General features: G+C 31.2%; 3 protein-coding genes across 3 annotated transcripts; 1 reads left to right on the top strand and 2 right to left on the bottom strand.

The window, feature by feature from the left end:
* Positions 1 to 5,348: 5,348 nt before the first annotated feature.
* On the bottom strand, positions 5,349 to 8,601 carry LOC126665155 (uncharacterized). The gene is made up of 5 exons (XM_050357868.2): positions 8,087 to 8,601; positions 7,831 to 7,972; positions 6,089 to 6,309; positions 5,785 to 5,958; positions 5,349 to 5,668 (listed from the first exon to the last, which is right to left on the bottom strand). The coding sequence occupies exons 1-5, from the start codon at positions 8,336 to 8,338 to the stop codon at positions 5,582 to 5,584; spliced, it is 876 nt and encodes a 291-aa protein (XP_050213825.1). The 5' UTR covers positions 8,339 to 8,601; the 3' UTR covers positions 5,349 to 5,581.
* A 7,485-nt stretch (positions 8,602 to 16,086) lies between these two features.
* LOC126664466 (serine/threonine-protein kinase PBL34-like) lies at positions 16,087 to 19,603 on the top strand. The gene is made up of 6 exons (XM_050356857.2): positions 16,087 to 16,522; positions 17,044 to 17,363; positions 17,465 to 17,600; positions 18,162 to 18,295; positions 18,381 to 18,504; positions 18,816 to 19,603. The coding sequence occupies exons 1-6, from the start codon at positions 16,411 to 16,413 to the stop codon at positions 19,268 to 19,270; spliced, it is 1,281 nt and encodes a 426-aa protein (XP_050212814.1). The 5' UTR covers positions 16,087 to 16,410; the 3' UTR covers positions 19,271 to 19,603.
* A 1,470-nt stretch (positions 19,604 to 21,073) lies between these two features.
* On the bottom strand, positions 21,074 to 23,117 carry LOC126679205 (U11/U12 small nuclear ribonucleoprotein 25 kDa protein-like). The gene is made up of 4 exons (XM_050374189.2): positions 22,655 to 23,117; positions 22,395 to 22,497; positions 22,036 to 22,135; positions 21,074 to 21,387 (listed from the first exon to the last, which is right to left on the bottom strand). Exons 1-4 carry the CDS (start codon positions 22,758 to 22,760, stop codon positions 21,298 to 21,300), a joined length of 399 nt encoding a protein of 132 aa, XP_050230146.2. The 5' UTR covers positions 22,761 to 23,117; the 3' UTR covers positions 21,074 to 21,297.
* Positions 23,118 to 23,213: the final 96 nt, after the last annotated feature.

Genomic DNA, 23,213 nt, shown 5'->3' with positions numbered 1-23,213 from the left:
ATGAATGAGTTTTGCCATAATTGAAAGAGAATTGGGTCCTAAATATGGTTCACGTGAAGGTACTGTTCTCATTTTCCAAAATTTGTCTTTTGATTAATTAATGGTATTAATTATTTAGACTACATGCAATTGACAGAAGTTAGAAACGGGCTCTTTCTAGTAGAGAATCAATTTGTTTTCTTTCTTTATCATATTCATACGCCATAATGTCAAGGAAGTAACAGCGGAGGATCTTCTTCTCCATATGTCTTTATCATTTGTTTTCATAATGGTAAGTGATAACTGTTTTCTCTTTTTAATTAGTTATTTACTTTTGAAGATAATAACTGCTTTTATTGTTAATCTTTTAAGTTATCATCAATTACATGAATTGCCAACAATAAATTAAAACCGTTAGATTTGCTTTTTTATAGTAATTATATTAGATTTGTTGCAAATAATTTCCTTTCTCACAAATCATCCACTTGAATATTATTCAACTTTCGTGTAGTTGCTTCAATTTTGCATAAGATTTTACATTTTTATTTAAATCAGTTTTTTTTAACAAAAAATGTGTTTTTTAATTTTTAATTTTCAATTTTTGAATTCATATTTTATGTATTTCATCATTCATTGCTATTAATCAAATGCACAAATATCTTGAGCTATTATAAGGCGAATTCTAACGAGGATATTAAATATATTGGTGTACTTCGTTTGAGGTTTTGTACTCCTTGTGAGGTTAATGTACTCCTTGTGAGGTTATTGTACTCCTTGTGACGTTTTGTACTCCTTGTGAGGTTATTGTACTCCTTGTGAGGTTATTGTACTCCTTGTGAGGTTTTGTACTCTTTGTGAGGTTATTGTACTCCTTGTGAGGTTATTGTACTCCTTGTGAGGTTTTGTACTCCTTGTGAGGTTATCGTACTTTTTGTGAAGTTATGTACTCTTTGTTAGGTTATTGTATTCCTTATGAGATTCTGCATTATTCGAAATAATGTTTTGGATTAATTGACAATTTTTAGTTTAAATAGTATATCTAATTACTTGTATGATCATGCTACTTCTTATCAAAGTAATTTGATAGTATAATTAGATTATCCTCAAGAGAGAATAACCGTTTCATGAATTAGAAACCGATCCGTATCTATAACCACTAAGTGGTGACAAAATTATTATTTTCTTTTTCAGAATTTGGTACTAAAATTATATGTTTTTTTATTATTTATATATTTTTTTTTTTGGCAAAGTAGTAGTTGTATTAATTTCGGTAAATAGAAGTACATAATGTTTGTGAGAACTAGATAACAGAGATTACAATAATAACTCCTAAAAAGGAGGCTTTAAGGACTTTTTAGCCACTTCATGGGCCATCCAAGTACACATTCGCTTAACATATGAAAGTAAGCGAACGGTATAAAATTATGACTTCTATTATTGATGGAATATCTTTCTTGACTTATTCCAGTGTCTTCGCAACTTCGGGTGATATTATTCCTGAAAGACAATGAGAATTATAATAAGTGATAAAACTCAAAATTTTCATACAAATCATACCAACAAATGTTACTATATTATAGCTGCATCAGAACTTATCTTGAACATTGCAGTAGAGGCTTTCATCAACGTACTTTAACCTCACGCGGAGTACAATATCCTCACAAGGAGTATGAAACCTCACAAGGAGTACTTTAACCTCACAAGGAGTACTTTAACTTCACAAATTGATATAACAAATTTTATGTATAATAAATGAGATTTAAATAGAGTAAAAATATCATATAATTATATAACTATTTAAAAATAATATATAGTATGTAATTTAAATAATAAACTTTATTATAATGGATTTGATTTCAATTGAGTTTTCAATAGTTAGAAAAATTATAAATAAACAAGACAAGAAAATAGTTAATAAACTAAATTCAAAATTTGTTTATCATTTTCAAATGAAAACTTGAAAAATTAGACCAAGAAAATGTAATAAAATTCAATTTCAGAAGAACAACCGATAAAATTAGTTTACAAATGGTTTAATTAAATAAAAAACAATTTGCAAGGAAGGAAAAAATACATACCAGAAAGAAAGTGACAATAAATGTATTGGTAGCAACGAAACTGTGAGATTGTAACAGTGAATTAGCATAATACAGGAAAAGAAAGATAATAACCATACACGGCGGCGGCGATCAGATGCCTATCTACACATGTTTTCGTAGATACTACTGCTGAATTTGATAATTAAAATTCACAAACAAAAAAACAACTCTTCTTTATACACAATTAACCATGTAAAATTAGAAAAGTATAAGAATATAAATCATAACTATAACAGTAATTATGAATGTAAAATTCATATTCAAAAAGAAAAAGAGAAAATATACTTATCTTTTAGTGTTTTTTCCTTACAGATTTGGGGATTGCGAATTACTGAACCGTTTCACAACGATCATTTCGTTGATTATACTCAGAAAAACATTTATGAAATCTTAATTTTTGTTCAAAATCAAAAGATTCCGATATTGAAAATTTCCAATACTTATTACTTGTAAAATAAATTTAAATACATTATTTAAAGCAACATCAAAGATTAAAAGCAGGCAACAAACCCGGTTATTTAGATGTATTATTGTTGATCTTCCATGTTTGGTACAGTAAAGTTGATGGCGGTGGCCGGAGGGAGATTAATGCAAAGGCGGTTATTCAGAAGTATTGTTGTTTGATCTTCGATGTTTGGTACAGTAAAGTTGATCTCCCCCTGTAGAAGATATTTCCAAGGCGGGCGGTTACAAAAATTTATTCAAGATGATTTAAATCAACTAATAAAAAACAATTTAAAGGATAACATATGAAAAGTAAAAGTTAAGAAATCAAATCTGTTTTCTGGTCTCTTTTTCTTCTTCCTCATGATGTACTTTGGAAGATATTAAATTAAAGAAAGTGTTTTTGCTTCTTGCAGTTTAATGGCTGCACGACAGTTTTCAGCCTGTTGAAACCTAAACAAATACGCCAAAATGAATCTGTTGGTCGCATCGATTAATTACCAACAGCACAATCTTCCTTGCCTCCCTAAATTTTTCATTTGTCTTCTTCCCAACAATTTTTTGATTGTTCACGATTTGGTCTGGAACCGCCTATGAATACTATTCCTCTCCAAGACACAGTGACAAAATCATTAGTTCATTATATACAATAAGCAAGTTTTGATTATGAGTTTTGTATTAGAAATAATTATGATTTGAAACATTTAATTAATGCAGGACTATAAAATTAGATTTGTAAAAAAGAGAAAAAAATTACTTATCTTTGTCATAGTTGTAGAAGATTTGCAGACTGAAAATTGTTAAAGCGTTCGACTATGATAATTCCGTTGATATTGGGGGAGTAACATGTCGAAGAGCCATCTCTCAATATTTTTGATTCTTTAGTTTAGTTAATTGGTTTGATGTTTATTATTTATATATTGACTATGTAAAATTAGTATAAAATTGACTTTTTTATTTTAATTTTTTTAATAAAAGTGTAACATATAAAGTGTCTTGAAATTTGAAAAAACATTTTTAAGTATCATTATAGTAAGTGGTTTTTGACAGATCAAATTCATTTGAATTATTATTTACTAATTGGTGTTCTTGATTAATATATTTGTTTTCTCTATATATTTTATTATGAGTTTTTTTATCATAAACATTATAGACGATGGAACATTAACTGTATATTACTAATTTTTTGTATGCTCATGAGAGGTTAAATTTAATGAGTTTTTAATTTATGTCAAAATAAGAAACACGGTTTTTAGAATGTGGGATGATAACAAAAAATAAATTTTCAGAATCAGAAAACAGTTATTATCTATATGTTCTTTATTACCTTTCATTCCCAATATGGGTGATTTTCTCTCCCTATGTAGGTGTTTATTTTTTCTGCTAAACTCCTATATAACACTTATCAATAAACTAACTACTTAATTTTAAAAAATACGATAACTTAATTAAAATAATTATTTAATTATTACTTAAGTTTTTAAAACGAAACCTATTTCATAAGAGGGGCCTCTCAATTGGCCCCTCTAACTCCTATTCTCGGTAGATAAATCGAGAGGACTCCTTCAATATCAGGTATGATTATATTAAATTATTATTTTATTTTTATGAAATAAATGAACAGGTACACTTGGCAAATTCTTTCTGGATAGTTTTTTCAATCTACGCTACTACATGTTACAATAAACTCACAAGGTACTACTATTATCATATCATTTTTACTATTGGTACGTATCTTGATCATTTTTAATATTGTCAATTTATTTTATCGTTCTACCATTTGTTTAACAAATTATTTAAACTATGGTTTATATATATTTGTTAAAATGGTATTTGGATGGCTCATATTGTAGCTACAAAGTCCACTTATTATTATTTGTTTAAAGAATGACTCATTTCCTTCATGGGGTGGTCATTCTTCTATATATTAATATATTGTTATCTCTGGCAAAAAAAAAAAAAAAATATCATACAAAGTGTTTATCCCATACCTCGTTTGTGTCATGTCATAAACTAATGAACTTTTGCGATAAGAAAATTTTTAATTATTGGATTGAGATTTCCTCATATTCAAATGAATAGGATGGGTCATGTTCTCTAATCTACGCCATCATTATAAAATGAATGGTGTAGATTGAATTAACTAAATTTTGACTTTTTTGATTTACACCATCCATTTTGTAATGAATGGTGTAGAGTTAGTGAACATGACCCATCATGTTCATTTGAACATTGAGAGAATCTCAATCCTTAATTATTATTTAATTTTTCCATATGACTAACGCATCATTAGTTTATTTTATAAATGATATGACGCAACGGTTGAATGCAATAATCTTTCTATCATACACCGTAAAATTACTACTTAATCATACTGGTTTGGAATTTAAATCCCAATTACAATAAAACTGTCTTAACTCTTAAGAATCAAGAAGCAGAAAACTAATGGAAACTAGTTTTAACTTTTAATTTTTGCCTTCTTAGGACAAAATAAAAAATAGTCAACTCGTTACTCTAAATCCTATATTAAGTATGTTACTTTCTATTTTTTAGATCAATTACCTTAATTGACCTAAAAATAGAAAATATTGTTCTAAATCTATCAAAATGACTAAAAGTAGATTATTCAACTCCGGATCACAAGATTAGAAACCAAGATGATCCTTTACTCAAATTTTAACTCCTTGCGCTGTTCTAGAGTCGATCATCACCTCAACATATACTCTGTTTAATTTATCAAGTTTAAACGATTTTTTTTTCTTTGAACAAAGCTTAAATGGAATAGACATTCAGATCATGGCAATGCATGATTTACAGACAGAAACATTACAATTACTAATTAGCATAACTTTAATAATCTTGAAACCAAGAAGTGCCCTTTTACATTTATAATCATTTAAATGCATATAAATTATTAACACCTTTAATTTTCAAAGCAACAAATGATTCTGGTACATAGAACGCATTTCAAAGTGAAGCTAGACAGAGAAAGGAGAGATGAAAGTTATGTCTGCAGCCATGCAGATCCAGCATCGACTCAGACCTTATACCACCTTACTCTAAAATACATCCGGGTGAAAACGACCTGGAATTGAGCTGCTTTGCTGAGCCTGCTTCAGGTGCATTGTCAATGCATAGTTGTTCACCTGGCAGACCATCAAATCAAGACGAAGAAAAATGTCAAGTTTCTTAATAAAACAAGGATGAAGGAACAAAAGAAAAGAAAGAAAAAATGAGTGTTTCGTGAGTTAATGAGCTCAACCTCCAAAGCTCTCAATTGATCCTGGTACTGGGATACCAATTGCTTCAGATGCTGCAATTCCTGGCTCCTATCCACAAACTCTTTCTGCCGCTCATGCTGAATAGCTACCGCTCGCTTCAGAATTGCATTTTCCTGAACCAGTGCTTGTAATTGTTCCTTTAACATCATATTTTCCTAAGAAGACACAAAACAAAAGCACGTTTCATGTTTGGCCCTCCGATTTCTCCTCACCCCAAATCATTAAATTTCCAAGTGAACAAAGAAATTGAACGTAAGAACAAAAGGGATAAAAAATAATTAAAACCTGCTGAAAGCTTTTGGCTGCCTCTGCTCCAGCACGTGCGCATATAGACTTCTCCAGTGCTTCTAGTGCCCTTGAAGCACGTGCTCTAGCATCATCCATGTTGGAGGAACTCGTCATTTCCCTAACAAACAGCTCTACCCACTCTGCACCATCCATTGGGAGCTGTGATGAAGCTGATGTATCATCAGTTGCCGGAACTTCTAAGTTAGTTAGTGTTAAACCTGAAACAAAAAATTATTCTGCCATTACGATACTGAATGAGCTACAAAATACAAAATGTCATCTACACTGAGAAGGTGATTCTCATATTGCATCTGATGAAGAAAAGATGAAGTGGATGATGGATAAAAAGTATCCAAGAGATTCCCATGCACTAAAATTAGCGCCTTGTTAGGGCTAACCTAAATTTGTGTAATTACTAAATTGTTTGTAAAATATACAGAGAATCATATATTCTTTACATCTTATAAACGATGGAGCCATTTATACATTCATGCAAAGTCAGGTCAATCCACCTTCATAGGATGCAACATAATTGCAATTTTCATAGCCTATCCAACATTTTCTTGACTGTTTTATAGAACTGCAGCCAACCAATACTAGAATAATAAACCTCCAAGCATCGTGTGTGTGTGTGCATATGAGAGAGAGAGAGAGAGGACACAGTGAGTCTCTATAGATGCACACTTTATCTGAGGCACATATGAAGAAAAACTTGACAGTGTCAGAATATACTTTCTCTTTACAAACTCATAAATAACACAGGCATAATTCATACTAAGTAGAAGGTAAATCTCTCAGGCGCATATCACCGTGAAATTAATGACCCCACATTAAACAAACAAATAGGCTTGGAGCATGCAAGGTGCATAAAAATGCCTTTGGAGCTGTCAACTCTAACAGACATATGAAAGAAACATTACATGCTTAATTAAGCACTTCTTTAATTAAAAGTTGATCAATGTGAAAAAATGTCAAATCAGAAAGTTCTAGAAAATAGAAGCGAACAGAAGGTGTTCGGAAATTGCAGAAACAAAAAGAGTAAATAGACTTATGACCAGGTAACCTCTCTAATGAGCAACATTCTGTAGATCATATTTTTATGAATCAGGTCAAGACACCATAGAGAATATGTAAGAGTAGATCCTACTATATCATTTGATTAATATTAAATGGTATGAATGGCATAAAAAAAGGAAAATGGGGAGTTCAGGGAAAATGAAAAACAAATGAGACTCGCATGAGCTCTGAAGACATAAACAAGGCATGAGAGCATCCAACAAAACCTTGACAAAGGTAGCAATTTTTATTCACCAACTTGAGACGATTAATAATTAATAATAAACAAGAGTTGCAGCAGGCAGCACAACAAATGTGTGAAACATTAGACATCTATCTGCAAATAGAGAAGATCACAACAACTTGCGGCATATGCGGCATAGCAAAAGCCCCATCATAAGTTGAATTAGACCATCAGATAACCTGAATAGCTCATTTCACAGATTAAAGCAAAATATAGTCTTTGATGCAAAGACAGAAATAGACGGACCATATCATGAAAATAAGATGAAATACTCAGCAATGCATACATTTAAATTTAAAATTCAGTTTCAAGATACATGACAGACTCTCAAATTAGTCATCACACCTAAATTCAACGCATACAAATAAAGAAAAAAAATCAAAAGTCAAAACTTACAAAGATAAATATCAGTATATTTTTTGTATGCATAGTTGCATACCTTGTGATTGGAAATCAGATGTTGCAACTACATTAGGATCGACGTTGTTGTTATCGGTAGAAGATCCCAATCGAAGCTCATTTAAACTTCTGATTGCTGAATCCAAATCATCACCGCATTCTTCAAGCGCTCTCTCAATGGTCTGTAAATACCAAAATTCCCAAACACATAAATCAAACAAATTAAAAAAAAAAAATTGATCACAAATGAATTCTAAATAATCAAACAAAAAAATAAAATAAAACGAGAATCGAACCTGTTTGTCCATATCAGGGAAAAGGGCGACGAGTCGATCAATAAAAGGCGACGAAGATTGACTGGTGTTGATGTTATTATTATTGAGGACGAAGAAGGATGAAGAAGGGGATGAAGAGAGGGAAAAAACAGATCGAGGAGGAGATAAAGAAGAAGAAGAGCAACGGATTCTTTTAGCGGCGGTGGCTGTGGAAGGGCTTGTCGCTGTTAATTCTTCAAAAAAAGATCTCTTCCCGCACACTATTGCAGACATAGTTTCTTTCCAATATCTCCTTCTCTGCTCTCTATTTCTTATCCGCTTCCCTTCTCTTTTCCTATTCTCTGTCGGATCTAATCTAAATCTAGAAACCCTAATTTCGATTTTGATTTCTTTCCTTAATTGGGCATGCTCATCTATAATCTATTAATTTATTTGATTTTTTAGGATAGAGAATTAGGGTTATTGATCTAACCTAATTCATTTGATTTTGTTCATCTGCCCGACTCATATTTGATTGTGGCCACCGATGGAAGCTAGGGTCACTTGCTGGTTAATGAAAGCCCTTTTTTTATTAACACGGAAGGAACTTCGTGGAGACTAGAATTTTGGTATTTGGTTTATTTTTACCATGAAACGTGGCGTCTTGTAATTGGTCTTTCTTCCGACTTACGGAACGGTTGCTCTATTTTGAGTCTTTTGAAGTTTTTTTTTCATACTTTGGCAAAAAAAAAAACTTTTTTCATAAGAATTTAAACTGAAATAATCAAAAACTATTGTTATTATTTTTCGGCCAAATGATCAAAAAAAGCCAAATTTTTCATGAAAGTTTTACAAAAATTTAAATCTTTTGATTTTATCCGATTTGTCATGAAACGCATGATTTCGTGTCAATTATATCCAACTATGTAATTTTGCTCATGTGGCGCCTACGTGGCGCTGATGTCAAAGCGCAACATAAGTAAAATTGTGTAGTTGGACATAATTAAAGCGAAATTATGCGTTTTAGGACAAATTGAATTAAATTAAAAGGTTGGATTTTTGTGAAACTTTCAAATCAATGTCTTAATCGCACTAAAAATGTATCAAATGACTAGGTCCATTAGTGAACTGAACTGAGCGATGCATTTTCGTATCTCCAACTATAATTTCAAGAAAAATAGAGAACTATAATATATAATTTGTATTTATATTAAAATTTATTTATCACTCATTTAGAAAATTTCATTCTCTAATGAAGAAAAATTTCAAAGAATGGTAATTATATTAATTAGAAAATTAATTAGAAAATAGTATTATTTAATATTTTGGTCTAATAATAACATAAATTTAAACTTTTACGAATTACAAATTACAGAATTTTAAATTTCTATAATAATGTTCTGACTTCATTATACCATGTGAAAATTTTGAATTCGAACATCCAATTTGTCACAACTTAATTAATCTGTATGTATAATAATTTATCAATTTTATAATAAAAGTTAAAAAATAAATTATTCTAAGTTGTGTAATTCATAATTCATAATCTATTAGACCTTCATGCATGACAAAGGTAGGGGGAGGCAGCCGGGGGCCGCTCCTCTTCCCCATCATTTTTTTGATTAATAAACCAAAAGAGCTTTGATTAAGAAAAACAATGGCTTACAATCAGGCTTTGCTCCTACTACCCTATGCTTAATCTTACAAATTACAGAGAATCTGATTGTTTTGAACACAGTACACTATCTTGATTAGGTCATGCACCTTCAAACACAACCATATTTTCTGCTAACTTCTCTGCTCCATCTCAAATAAAAAAAATTAAGGGAAATTATATTTCTATACAGCAGCTTAGTCTGATCAGGGTACTGTAGAAGACGATAGAGCTTTCATCATTATTAACATTCAAACCAGAAAGGGCTTCCTTCGCAGAAGAAACATCTCCACGGCAGAAAAGAAATAAATCATGGGCAAAGCGAAGATGGGTCCTTGCAATTTTTTTGGAACTTCAAATTATTCCTGTTGCTAATGATATCTAGAAAGATAATCCATTATATAATCTTACAATTTCATGAATGTGCTGACAAGACATTATCAATGATTCTTCTACCAAGAATAAATGCATATTGACTATGATTAACAATCAAACCAACACAATTACTAATTAAGTCCATGATTTATCAGTTAGAGCTGAATAGATTAGTCCATGATTCATCAAACTGTTTCTCTGCTTCATTTTCGTTCTCTTTTTTCGGCTCAATAACTTCATCTTCCAGAACATAATTAGTAGCTAAATCTTCTATTTTAACATCATCATGCATTGACCACAACCTCTTCATCAACTTCAAGATCATAGCATCACCATCGATATCATTTGCAGTAGGATCATAAACAACAGCAAATCTGTCCATTGAAGAAGGAGAATCTGATTGATTTTCGTTTTTTTCCTTTTCATAATAGCCATGGCTAAAAGGCGTATATATGTGACCATTTACTGTTGTCCCCTCTTATACTTTTCATTACGCTAGTGTCTTTATGTATCCAAATAATAATTAGTGAAACATGTGCATAATTCATTTTGGCAACAGTTGGCCGTCTGCTTCTTACTTTACAAAAGAGTTCGTTCTTGATTGTTAGGTACAAAATTTCAGCTGATTTATTCTATATGTACATCATGTTGTCTAATTGCAAATGATTATCAAACTATCCTTTAGTTTTATACTATAAGTCGCCAACTTTGATAACCATGCGACATATAGATAGGTACAGGTCACCGAAAGTAAAATAATAATAATAATTTTATTACAAAATTTAAATATTAAATTTGGACACCCCTACCTTAAAATCATTAACAATCCCTTACTACCTTAAACCGGGTCAAAGTTTATTCTTAATGATAAATAATAAATTAGGAGATTTAAAAGTTTTATTATTTGTCTTTTATTTGAAAAAATTATATTATCTTTTTTTTTGAAAGGTTTGTTATTCTTTTTTTGTAAAGATTTTTGTCATTTATTTATGAAGGGTTTGTGAGATGATGGTTAAATCAAATGCTATGACTGTAGTTTCTGATATCAGATTTCAATTTGCGGGCGATTGAAAAAGTTCGATCGAAATTTAATTGAAGATTGATCGAAAACTGAACTTTATTAGCGAAAAAATTATTGATAATTTTTTATTGTGACAAGTAGATCTGTGAATCAGGCAGCGCGTCGTCTGTTTCATGATAGATCACCAAACTTAATTTTCAAATTTTTCCGAATTTTTTATAAATATAATTGCTTCCTCTTTACTGTAGTGAGATTTGATGAATTCAAAAATAAACTTAAATGAAAAGAGTCAAAACACTATAAGAACGGCCGATAATTACCGTTTCTGGGAAAAAAATGAATGTATTTAATAATGCTAAAAATGTATTGACTAGAAAAAAGACGTTTTGAAATAAAATAGATACAATCCGGTACTTCCAATTAAAGTAACGAGCAAAACTAGTCAAAACATTTTTGCAAGGGAAAATAGTTTAAATTAGAAATGAATTGTATCTATTTTGTTTCAATTATTTCAAAAAATATTTTTAAAAATATATATATTTGCTTGAAAATCTTAAAAGAAAAAAATTACTTTATCTGATGTGTTAAATTGGTATGCTCCACACTGTCCTTAACTATTGATCAACATTTTTTAGGAGCAATCAGCAATGTTGCACAAGTGGCGAGACCAAGTAAAAATATCTGTTTCATGTCAGGTCATCACGAGTGGTACAGTCATTTTTTTGATTTCCCCACAAATGTAACTGCTTTGGATTATTAATAAAGTTTCAATCTTATTCTAAAAAAAAAGGTAAAAGTATATGGCTTCTCCATTTGAATAAAATGATCGCTGGACATCTATCTATATGCCGAGCTTTGATATGATCTTTTGGGTCCTAAATCTCTGAGATACCCAAAATCTTGGCTAAATGGTGCTTAAAAAGAAAAGAAAAACTCACAAAATAGGCATATGTGCCTTATGTACTATAAGGTTCGGTTCAATAGTAGAAACTGGAAAGAGTGAAATGGTTTATGTTAGAAAAATCAAAATCAAATTATGTTTATAAAAGAAATAACCAAAATAAAATAGTACCTAATTTTTTTCCAGTTCCGTACGGCTTTCAAGTTATAATTCGGTTATGTGACTCCAAATGAATTTATAAAACTTAAAAATATTTAAAATCTTTAGTAAGTACTTAAAATTACCTATAATATTAAATGTAATCGTTGAAACATAATATAGCATAGAAATACACCTGGATATTTTCGGAATAGACAATAAATATATATATATATATATATATATATATATATAAAAGATTTGCATCGTACAAGTCATTCCACTCATATTTATTCTTAAAATTTGGATTACTAATGTGTTTCAATGAGTTTTCTATGCTACGTCCATAAGTCCGTAAAATTTAGACTTTACATGATTAAATTTCATTCAAATATACATCTTATTTAACCACAAGACGCAAGTGACTTGTTAAGGCGCTCTCCTGGTTTAAATGAGGCCACAAGTTCGAACCGTACTCAAGTATGCACTCTTTTAAAATTTGAGTCTGAACTTTGCCTCCCGCAAAAAACCTACCAAGCTAGAAGTAAGATTAGTCTGAAAGATTTAAATCCTACAATGCGATATCAAATATTAAAACTACATAATACCACATCAAATGTGATATAAACGCCACAATGAGGGAAGTGGCGCCACATGGTTTTCATATGCTATATTGACGTCATATGAATTCAAAAAATATTTTTGTTACTCATGTAAACATTAAAGTCCTCTCTACAATTTTTACTCTCACTTCTCTCTAAAAAAAGGTCTCTTCTTCTTCATCTTTTAGAGGGTGGGAGAGAATGATTTCCGGTTAACCGGAAAATCATCCTCTCTCCGCCCATATTACAATTATTATAGATCTACTTGTTTTAATTCAATAAATCTTAGTTTAAAGTCTAAGTTTTTGATTTGGGTCTTGTTAATTCTCTTTTTGAAATAAAGTTAAGGTCTTTTATACCTCCTTTGCTTAGATTTCTTAGATCTCATAAGAAATTTTAGTGTTTGTTTGAGCTTTAACTTTTAAAGTCTTGTAGATCTAAGAAATTAAAAAGGTATGGATCTATCTTTTTAGAGTTTAAATGAAGATGAAGATCGAAGATCGGAAATAGTAGGTTTCAAAGGATCAAGCGAATTGAATGGAAGATCGGAAAAAGAAAATATCGACACACCCTCTCAACGGAGTCGTTGTGTTAAAGTTTGGGGATTTATGTTTAGAATTTTCTTTTTTTCGATTATTTTTTGCTTGTATCTTATTGTTCCTATTATTTTATTTTAATATTTGAAAGATCATATAGGATTCATTGTTATATGACTTTCACGTTTTGTAAGTTGAATCTTCATAATCGACTCTATCGATTGGAAAAAAAAAAAACATTAAAGTCATAATTTATAACAAAATACTTTTGTGTAAAAGAATCAATCAAGAGATTTTATTATTACGAATTAAATAAAAAAAAAAGATTATACTAGATAAGAGAAGAAAATTGAAAATCACAATAAAATAGGAATAGGATCTTTGACACATTTGCTTTATTCTGGACCAAAGCTCATCATAAGATACTTTGTTTTATTTTATGGTTGTTGATGGAATGACCTCTCACCAAGCATCCCCACCTATAATTGTAGTAAGTTAGTAACTATATTCAATAGAGAAACCAACCAATCATGAAAATTAATTAATTGCTTGATTTTCCAAATCTATGTAGATAATATATTACTCATATTGTCTGTAGAGAGAAGCAAGCAAGTATGATGATGATGATGTGAGTGCACTCAAAGATGCTCTTTGACCATACATGTTTTCTAATTAGCTTTCATTAAACAATACTTATACATTGAGTAAGAGAGACCAAGAAATTACCTAAATAATTATTAATAAATTTCATTTATTTTAAACCTCTTTGTCCTAATCCCACTGCTTATTGCTACTGACATCCTCCGCTCAGCTGCAAATGTTCCGTAATGAATCCACTTAATTTAGCTAGACAAATAAGTGCCTCAAGTTATGTGCTTTGGTTCATATACACGCAAGGTTTTTTCCTCTTTTTTTCTTTTTGATAGAAATCAAATCTAATTACATTATGTTGTTACAATTGCTGTTTGGTACGTCGAATCCGAAGAGACTGAGTCACAGATTAGATCGCTGACAACTACGACGTCCCTAGGATAAATCAGCCAAAAAAATTTGTTACCATAACAATTTATAAAACTGGGTACCCTTTTAGGTCCAAATCCATAAAAAAAAATTATAAACTCAATAAAATAAGTTCTTCTAAGCAATGTGGGAAAACCACAAAACTATTTATCTTCTCATTTCTAGTAGTAAGACACTTTTTCTTTTATTTTTCAAATCCAACATAATTTCTAACACATTAATAGCTAATGATTAGTAGTTAAATTTTTAAATTTTAAATTGATCTTAAACTACTAGCCTTATTGAAGTTCAAAGCTAAAATTTTAAAAATATATTAGAGTTTTAACCACTTGAACTAAATTTCACTAGACATATACATACATAATTACCACCGGCTATATCACTTTTATAATAGTCAACAATATCATTTCAATAATCGAGAGTTGGTGTCCACATAGTAGAATTAAGTTTTGTTTTCTCAAAAACATGCCAATTGATTTTTTTTAAAATATAAATATTTTAAAGTTGGATTGAATCAAACTTGTCCAGTATAATCATTTGTGATTCGATTTGTGAAAAAGCGATTTATTTTAATTTTAAAATCAAACAAAATTGAAATCTTTATATAAATAATTATTTAGGTCCGACAGGCTAGTTTTTCCTTTCTAAAGATACTTGTATGATAAAGGTATATTGACAAATAAATTCTAATATTTCAACTTTATAGCGATTTAATCTCATTATTTAAAACATTATAAAACAAATTCCAACCTTTCCATTTTTTGTATTTTATAGTCCAAACTGTGTTTTCGGAATTTTTTTGCACACGTGACAATCATATTAGTCTACTAGATGCATGTATTGGCAATATTAAATCCCAACATTTTTAAAAAAATTCAAATAAAATCACAACCTTTCGTATTCACTTTGTAGCCTAAGGAAGGAGACAAAATTATCGGAAAACAAATTGAGACTTCAAAATGAAAAAATAGAAAACGTTATGATTTGTTTTGTAACATTTTGAATAATTGATTAAATCGCTATAAAGTTTAAACGTTAGGATTTATTTTGCAAATACTCCTATGACAAATTGAACAAAGTCTTTAACTGAAGCGGTCAAGTCGTGAGCTTTCGTATTAAATTGTCCGTTACCATGGATAACCGAGTAATGAAGAAGTGAAAATAGGATGGTGACTAAAATTGAACTTACAAATTTTTATATAGGACGGTGAAAAAAAATAAAAGTAAAATAGATCAAATACAAATAAAAAAATGAAAAATATAGGGACTTGAGGATGATTTCTTTCTAAAACAAACATGGAAATGGTATATACTACTCACATGTTCAATTTATAGGTTGTGTAGAGAGTATGTCTCAAGTTTCTTAAATCGATGCTCATTTAAAAGAATCATTATTTTCTGTATTATAGTTTTATTTTCTTCAAAGTCTATCAACAAAACAAGCTTCTTCTTTAAGTAAATGGATGCCCCATATTAATGTTTTGCTCCTTTTTCCAAATTTTATTTGTTAAACTGTTTTACCCTTTATAATAGACAAAAACTTAATAATTAAAAGGATTGATCCCATAAAAAATTTCGCGAATTTTATAGAAAATTTCATTTTAATCACGATTTTTAAAAGTTGTTATATAAAATCATGACTTTTCAAACTAAAATCGTCGGTTTATGAACCGTGGGCACCTCTAGACAAAATAACCAAAAAGGCAATAATTTTAGAAAAACAAAATTGTATTATAGCACTAGCTCAAAGTTGGCAATAAATCCAAATACATTGGCACTTTAGTAATTAAAATAAAATTTCATTTCCAATTCCATTGTCTCCTCTTTGATCCCCACACCAAAAGGTGGTGGAAAAAAAAGTTCTTTTTGTACACTCTGCGATGATGATGCCTGCAATCTCCAACACCAACACCAACAACGCTATCACTAACACTAAACTCAAACACCAAACACTTTTTTCTCTCTCACTTCTCTGTTCTGTTTCTGGGTTTTCATATTTTGACTCAGTTCTTAACCATGGCCAATCTCTGCTCACTACTCTGCAATTACAGTGACAACCCATGTTAAAACTATAGAGCCATAACCCAAAAAAGGAAAACAATTTGTTAAATTTGTTGTTATGGAGAATAAGTGTGGTTGTTGGTCTCTTCTGAAAAGAGGAGTTAGAGGTGGTTCTGGTTCTAAAGAATCTGCTAACATTATCCCTCGTACTAGTCTTGTTTATGATGCAGGTATTCATAACTGTTAATTTTTGTTTTTTGTTTCAAGTTTTTTTGTCAACAATAAAAAAAGAATGCTTCTTTTATAGTTTTATTAGGGTCTACTTTGTTTTTGATTCTCTGACAATAGTTTGTTGTACTATTATTAACTTATTTCCAATTTAAAGTTTGTAAATTTGATTTGGAGATTGTTCATATTTTTGTTATCTTTAGTGTTTTGTTTACAGTTTGAGGTTGATATATAGAAAAAGCTTTTTGAGTAGTGTGAACTTATGGTAAAGTTGGCATTTTTGTGTAGATCTCAAATTGGGGTTTGTTTATGTTTCAAGATTCTTGAGTTGCTAGCACTTGAAAACTGCAGTTTCTCTTAAATTTTTTTGCTTATTTAAAACTGTTTTTTATCTTATATTTAAATTTAGCTGTAAATATGTGTTATTGCTGTTTATCAAGGTTGAAAAGTAAGCAAATTTAGTATGAAAGATTTGTGTTAAATATGGAAAGAGGGCGTCTCACACTAAATATTGTTTATGCAGCTACTGAGACAAGGTATCTAAATGCTAGCAATAGAGAATTATGCCCTCCAAATGAAGCACAATTATCTTCTGAAAATCCTGATCCACCACCAAAAGATAATAAACCTCCATGTCAGTTACTTCAGTTCTCCTTTCAAGAACTAAAATCAGCAACTGGAAATTTTAGGCCTGATAGCATTCTTGGAGAAGGTGGATTTGGGTTTGTGTTCAAGGGATGGATAGAGGAGAACGGGACAGCACCGGCGAAACCCGGGTCAGGAGTAACAGTTGCTGTGAAGAGTTTAAAGCCAGATGGTCTTCAAGGCCATAGAGAATGGGTGGTTAGTATGATATATACCTTTCTTGAGTCAATAGATTGATGTTGAATGAGACAGACGACGACATGTGAATGGTTTGATATTTACAATTTTATTTGTTGCAGGCTGAGGTGGATTTTCTTGGACAGCTTCACCATCATAATCTCGTGAAGCTAATTGGGTATTGCATTGAGGATGATCAGCGGCTTCTTGTTTATGAATTCATGACGCGAGGAAGTCTTGAAAACCATCTGTTTAGAAGTCAGTTTTTGACTATTTAGTTGATTTTCTGTCCTATTTTCACTATTTTATGCTGCCAAATATGTTGTGTATCTCAGGATAGTAAACATGATCATTTTGCTACCTTTTGGGTCTTAATTATCCGAAATTTACTTCTCCATCTTCTTTTCTCCATTTTGTTCCTACTCATTGTGGCCACACGATACTAGTGTGACTATATCTTGTTTCTTATTCCATAAAATTTCGTTTAACGACTCTGTGCTGTTTTGGTTTTATTTTAAATATACAACATTGGTGTACTTCGTTTCATTCTTGAAGGAACACTCTAACAGCATGTTCTTGTTTTGGCGGACTCTGGTTTTGTTTCGAGGAACCTTGTAATGAGCCTAATTAAATATGGTTAAAGCTGAGGATGTCGAAAAAGCTATTTTTTTTTCTATTTTTAACATTTTCTTCAAGCTAATGAAGACTTAATACTTTTGAAATGACTTTTCTTTCTTTACAATCTTTTTATTGTCATGCTTTGGACAACTTTAAGATATATTTAGGCAAATGCTGACATTGACTCTTTAACTTTTGAAGGAACAATACCTCTGCCATGGTCTAACAGGATTAAGATTGCACTTGGGGCAGCTAAAGGGTTAGCCTTTCTTCACGGTGGTCCAGAACCAGTTATTTACAGAGACTTTAAGACGTCAAACATTTTGCTTGATTCGGTATGTGGTGGGTTTATATCATCTAAATAGTAAGTTCAAATCCTTTTTTTGTTTATAGATATATAAATTGCTAATTCTTAAGCAGGAATACAATGCCAAGCTTTCAGATTTTGGTCTAGCTAAAGCTGGGCCTCAGGGTGACAAAACTCATGTTTCTACCAGGGTCGTTGGAACATATGGCTATGCTGCTCCAGAGTATGTGATGACAGGTATAGAAGTTGTAACATAAAAATGTTTGGAATTATTAAAATATTTCTCCAAGGATCTAAAATCCACATTAGAATATTAGGCACTTGGTCAGCAACACATTAGAATAAAAATCGTGATCTGATTGTAAAAGGATTACTGAACAATCTTGACTCATGTAGCTTGCATTATTGTCTTGCGTGAAATTCATTAAACCAGAAGGCATATCTTCATCTAGGGTGATGGATGCTGTAATCTTGTTCTGCTTGAAATACTAAAAAGCTTTTTGTGGGTTTAGATGAAATAAAATTGACAATTTTGGCTCATTTTGCAGGACACTTGACATCGAAGAGTGATGTTTACAGCTTCGGTGTTGTGCTACTTGAAATTTTGACAGGCAGAAGATCAATGGACAAGAAGCGCCCCAGTGGCGAACAGAATCTTGTTACTTGGGCTCGGCCTTATTTAGCTGAGAAGCGAAAACTGTACCAGCTAGTCGATCCCAGATTGGAGCTGAGTTACTCTCTTAAAGCGGTTCAGAAAGTTTCTCAATTAGCCTGCAACTGCCTCAGTAGAGACCCCAAATCTCGCCCGACAATGGATGAGATTGTGAAAGTTCTCACTCCATTGCAAGATCTAAATGATCTCGCCATCTTATCTTACCATTCTCGTCTGTCTCAACAAGCAAGGCGAAAGAAGAAATCTGAAGGAACTCAGCTGCATGCAAATGGTTCATTCAAGAGTATGAGGGATTCTCCCTTGAATACGAGCAAGCAGCGCTGTAAATGATGGACAATCGATTCTTTGATCGAGCCAATTATGAAACCGAACAAAGGTCAGTATCTCCACCTTTGTGTATGGATTTATGCGAAAATTTTATTTCAAGCTTGTGGTAGAATTTTGGGTGTTTTAGTATTTGTTCGAGTCAGATGAGGAATTGGTAATTCAGTTTCTATAAAACATTACACTAGAAAGCTAACCATCCTTGCGATATGCCTTGCTTGTAATTAGATAAAAACCTTCTATTTCTCGAGATAGCTTTATGCAACTACATGATTGTCAGTTGCTATAAAGTTTTTGCTGTATGCAGCTATATACTTGTCTGATTGCTATATTTAGCTACACTTATCTCTTATCATGTAGCTATATCGCAACATATCTTACCTCTCACTCAGGCTCTTATACATATTTCTTAACGGTGAATCTGAACAGTCCTTCCCGTCAAAGTTAATATGTGACTAGTAATACATTTATGTGTGTTGTGTATCAAAAATTATAACTTAAGTATCGAGAATGCCGAGCTTGGATCAGTCTCAAAAGCCGGCATGCTGATGTTCCCGATTTCGAAAGGCATACCGGTGATTCGAAGGCGATTTCTAGATATTTATGTAGAAAGTAACAAAATGAACCAACTTTTGGCTTTAGTAACTATAGAATTCTCAGAATCTATAGAAGCAGCATATATACATATACTATGAATAAAGATGAAAGGCATATATGTCTTTCACTTTAATTAGGGCGTAAAATTCGTTGACAGCATGTTCTTTACTGTCGTCTCTATTCGTATCAGATTCAAACCAGAATCTCATCAACCTTTAATTTATTCTGCAAATCATTTCCCAGTAAAGGGTATCCAGTAAAAAGATTCTCATGAGTCATGACATATGCATGTCGGTAGTGGTTGCAACCATAGTAGAATCTTGAACATAAAAAAAAATCTATTAGTTTCTAGAAACGACACCAGGAAAATTCTCTAGTTGGGTGTGAGCTTTTGCATTAAAGGTTCATTTTGGCTGTTCAGCTAAGTATAAAAAATCAAAAGAGTTTAAATTCATGATTTTAGACAAGAAAATCCGTAGCTTGTCAATTTTGATCCGATGCCAGTGGTGATGATTCAAGGTGTAAATTGATCTAAATGGGTGTTTTTGTCCCAAACTACAAGTCTAGACTCATTTGATCTTTTATGCTAAGTTGAAGAGGCAAAATAAACCTTTATTCAAGCTTTTTGTTACAGCAAAGAATATGGCTCTGCTACCAATTAAGTTGCCTGTATCTTTGTCCTGTATCAGAGCACTCTTGGCTCTTTTCAAGGCAGCAACTTTCAAGCAAGTAGTGATTGACCATACTTAAAAGGCACAATTATACAACATGTTCATCACTTTAATTTTAAGTCATCTAGCAAGTTGCCTTAAGAAAAAATTGGATCTTTTCGTGCATTATCTCCAGTATTATAATAAAAATACAGGTAAAAGTATGTAGATTCATTGAGATATAAAAGAGCAAAGAAGTTACATATTTGCATATCAACCCACCATTTGAGTCTTCAATAATTATATATCCGATTTGATCTATAGAGAATATGCAAGCACCCCGTTGGTACTAACAGCAAACTATGAGTACGAGGTTCAACTGGAGTCACAGTAATTAATAAAATCAAAACAATGAGTAACATAAAAGCAATTTTACACTAGTTAATCAAAATTTTCTTTGCATTGATATGTAAACTTTTCATGACAATAGTAATAATGTATTATCAACAATGAATTTTTTTTTGTCAATTTTTAAGAAATCTCCAAAATTCTGTTCTTGATGTGCTAACAAAGTCTTGACTGCGGTTCCATATTCTGTGGCATTCTTCAAGCTCAGTCAAAATTACAAGGAGCACTCAGCTTTCATTTTAAGCTCACACACACACAAATTGCAAAATTCATTTAACTTTAACAACACAACAGAATATCAGCAACTTAAAAGACTTGTGATAAAGTTTCTTCAATCTGTTTTTTCTAATCACTAATTACAAACACCTTTGAGGCTTTTTACCGTTCACTTTGAAACTCCAAATTACCGGTCATATGCATCGCTGAACTAGTACTGTCATTTGTTGCTAAATGCCTGGCAAAGTAAAGCTGTGTGCACCACAAAAGATTTATCAGTGACAGTTATAGCCAAAATATTAATGAATGGTATATCAAAATATGGCAAACACATGATCAAACATAGACTTATTAAAATTAAAAAGGGTTTTAGAGGCGTAAATTATGTTGCATGGAGATTGTGTTGCGTCATACATTTCAATATCTCATTTATATTATCGAACTTTTAAAATTCCGAAACTTTACATTTCTAACTTCTAGCACTACAACAAATCTGCTCTATAGGGGCGGTTTTTATCAGGTGTAGGGGCGGTTAAAACCGCCCCTACAAGATTCAGCGACGGTTTAACAAACCATCTCAAATACGCCGGTAAAACACTATTTTGGTGTAGTATAGTAAAGAAGTATTGCTCCGGCTTTTCCAGTTTCAAGCATTTCTACTCCATATAACGTACAACATAAATAAGTGTATACTTCATGGATTTTTCTATAATATCAATTTCTGAAAGTTTTCTACTAAAATTAAGATATATTTTTTTTTTTGAATAAAATTGTAGTCGGAAAATCAGGAATTGTACCCGAGCAAAATTAAGATATAACAAGTAACAAATGAGCATAATATCTTTTGTTGAAATAATTTTTCGTTCAAGAATATCAGGAATTAGATTATGTTGAACTAACCTGATCACCGTCATCGATACCATAAGATTGAATATAAGCCTTGTCATTAACTAGCTTTAGACCTTTATAACATAAGCAAAATTGACTCCACACATGCCACCTGCACCACAACATATATATTTATATCAACATCAGAAAATCCATCTTTCTCTAATTAATCATCTCGACAAAAATTAAATTAAATTTTCTAACAAGGGGACAAACTAAAATTGTAAATTTGAAAAATAAAAGCCATAGATACCAGTGAGTTATAACTCAAATGGTATAGCAAACTGCTAGGTCGTGCTCCCACAAACACCCCCCTCCCCAATTATATAAAAAAGCCATAGATCATTATATATCTATGATTAAATCAATACCATGAAATGTTGATATGCATGTCATCGTCTGGTGAACTGTTAAACACGTTCTCAACTGCTTGCTTAAGTTCTCCTACAGTCGCCATCATCGAAACTTCCACCTCTATCGACACGAAGAAATTTATAGAACATACGAAAATAAATACCATTCCAATGATCCATTCTAAAAAGACTTTCAAAAAAACAATGCACCCACAAATTCAAATCGTTTACATATAGTTAATTTATAAATTAAAATGGAAAGAAGAAATTAAAATTACCAAAAAATGAGCCATTCAATTTGATGATGGAGAGCCTGAAATGTTCTAGAGGCAGCCTTTCGTATGCAAAAGATACACAAGTAAGGGAAGGGCACGTCATAGACATTTCTGGAATTCTTTTATATCTGTCTGCAATTTTTCGCCAACAAAATTTAGCCCTAGCCTTTTAATTAACTTATCACCTTATAGTAATATACAAAAGAAATAAAAGAAATAAAACCCTAGGTTACTCCAAAATCATTGTCATTCTCTTTTCAATTTTTTTCATAGAAAGATTCTATATTGTCAATTTAATATGAAAATAAGAAGCAGAAATCTCCTGTAATATGTTAGGGTTAGGGTTTGAATGCATGCAGTACAAATAGAACGATGCAAGTGAACGTGTTTTTTTTGGCAGGGAAAGTGACTTTCTGTTTTTATTGGCTGGCTTAGCGATAAAAATGGAGAAAGTTATTTATGGTCAACTTTGAATACAATAAAATCAAAAAAACTAATGAAAATGTAATGTATTTGCTTTCTTTATAATTTTACCATTCCTAATATGTCAACGAGTTACAAC

The sequence above is a fragment of the Mercurialis annua genome, linkage group LG1-X, assembly GCF_937616625.2.
Source record: "Mercurialis annua linkage group LG1-X, ddMerAnnu1.2, whole genome shotgun sequence".
NCBI lineage: Eukaryota > Viridiplantae > Streptophyta > Magnoliopsida > Malpighiales > Euphorbiaceae > Mercurialis > Mercurialis annua.
This window is presented reverse-complemented; position numbering and strand designations above follow the sequence as displayed.